We start from the raw sequence: 1,432 nt of genomic DNA on the forward strand, positions 1-1,432 counted from the left end.
ACCCCCCCCCACACCACCCCCTTCTTACCAGCATGGAGTCCAAGTCCAGTTCCCTGTGGTGGCGAGTGGGGAATGCCCGAATCTCTGAAGCTCTCTGAATCTTTTCTAAATAGATTTGGGGAGCTTTGAATTGATTTGGACCTTTTTATTGGTCTCACGATTCAATTTGGATTCGGAGATTCAGCCGCCAAATCGGGCCGAATCTCCTCCGAATTGAATCAGCACCCGAAGCTTGACGCAGCCCTATTATCCACTCACTAAAGTTACTCCAGTTCTCCACCTCATAGCTGTTCCTCTATAGATCCAGTACTTGCTTCAACCAGTGCTAGGAACAATGTTGAGCAGTATAAGTAGGTGGGCATCTACATGTATTCTGTTATGGCCATCCTATTTCTAGAAGGATATACCAAAAGTGGAAAGAAGTCTGAAACACCACAGATATTAATTACAGGTACACAGGGTCTTCCAACTGAGGGATGGGGTTAAAAACATTGCAACTGTTTTGCTTGGAGAAAGTAACAAAGGTGTTGAACAGTAAAGAAATATCAATAAGGTGCTTCTATTCATCATTTGACCAAGTGAAATAATTATTCTGCTCTTATTTTCACCAGTTTAAACTCGGTATAACTTATTGACTTTAGTTGTAATTAGTCTGGATTTATACCAAGTTCAGAATCTGACCTAATGTATGTATTAAGAAATATCCGATACCTTTTCCAACACACAAACTGAACTGTGGAATTCAGACTCCTCCCCAATTACAACAGTGAAGAGAAAAATATATAGGGATATCAACCTTCAGGACATCAGCCAATTACTAGTCGCATCTTGCTAGGCAAAAAACAACCAGACAAGTATGTTATTTCACAGTTGTCTATTAGGCAAGTTTTTTTCTTCTGAACCATATCGTTCTGGCCACTGACAGAGACAGGGTAGAACATTAGGTGAAATATTGTTTTGATCAAGCCTGGCAACTCCTGTACTACTAGGTCAGAAAAATGAGCTACATGATCCTCCATTTAGTATCATAAAATGCTAAAATTGCTGCATAGGAAAGATTACCGAAATACAAAATCTGCACTGTTGATCTCCCGTCCACATCTGCTGTTCTTCAGAATCCCTCCATTCCCAACTACAGCACATTTCTTAAATTGGGAGCGATAATATGGCATATCCTACAACAAAATGAGAACAAACCAGTTACTCTCCTGAAATATGACTGTGGCGGGTCTTTTTTCTACAACTGTGTTTCCAAAGAAATAGAGGTCTTTTATGAAGTCTGGAGGGAATAGTTTGAAAGGAAACCGTACAGTTCTGCATATTTCTGCATTGGGGAAAAGAAGCACCAGCACAGGAACAGAATGATTAGAAGTCTGCATGTTTGGAGACTTGTCGCCTTATTTCCATACCATAAAGTTTTTGGATATGTGCA

The 1,432-nt window shown here is 40.2% G+C and overlaps 1 protein-coding gene across 2 annotated transcripts in view; it reads right to left on the reverse strand.

The window, feature by feature from the left end:
• ST8SIA5 (ST8 alpha-N-acetyl-neuraminide alpha-2,8-sialyltransferase 5) overlaps positions 1–1,432 on the reverse strand; it is a 94,509-nt gene that overhangs the window by 9,403 nt on the left and 83,674 nt on the right. For both annotated transcript variants that reach the window (XM_019518121.1, XM_019518120.1), the window contains one exon: positions 1,063–1,175. In XM_019518121.1, the coding sequence (XP_019373666.1) occupies positions 1,063–1,175 (113 nt within the window). The remainder of the gene's footprint in view (positions 1–1,062; positions 1,176–1,432) is intronic.

This window comes from Gavialis gangeticus, unplaced genomic scaffold (genome assembly GCF_001723915.1).
Source record: "Gavialis gangeticus isolate Ggan-Ray unplaced genomic scaffold, GavGan_comp1, whole genome shotgun sequence".
Classification (NCBI taxonomy): domain Eukaryota; kingdom Metazoa; phylum Chordata; order Crocodylia; family Gavialidae; genus Gavialis; species Gavialis gangeticus.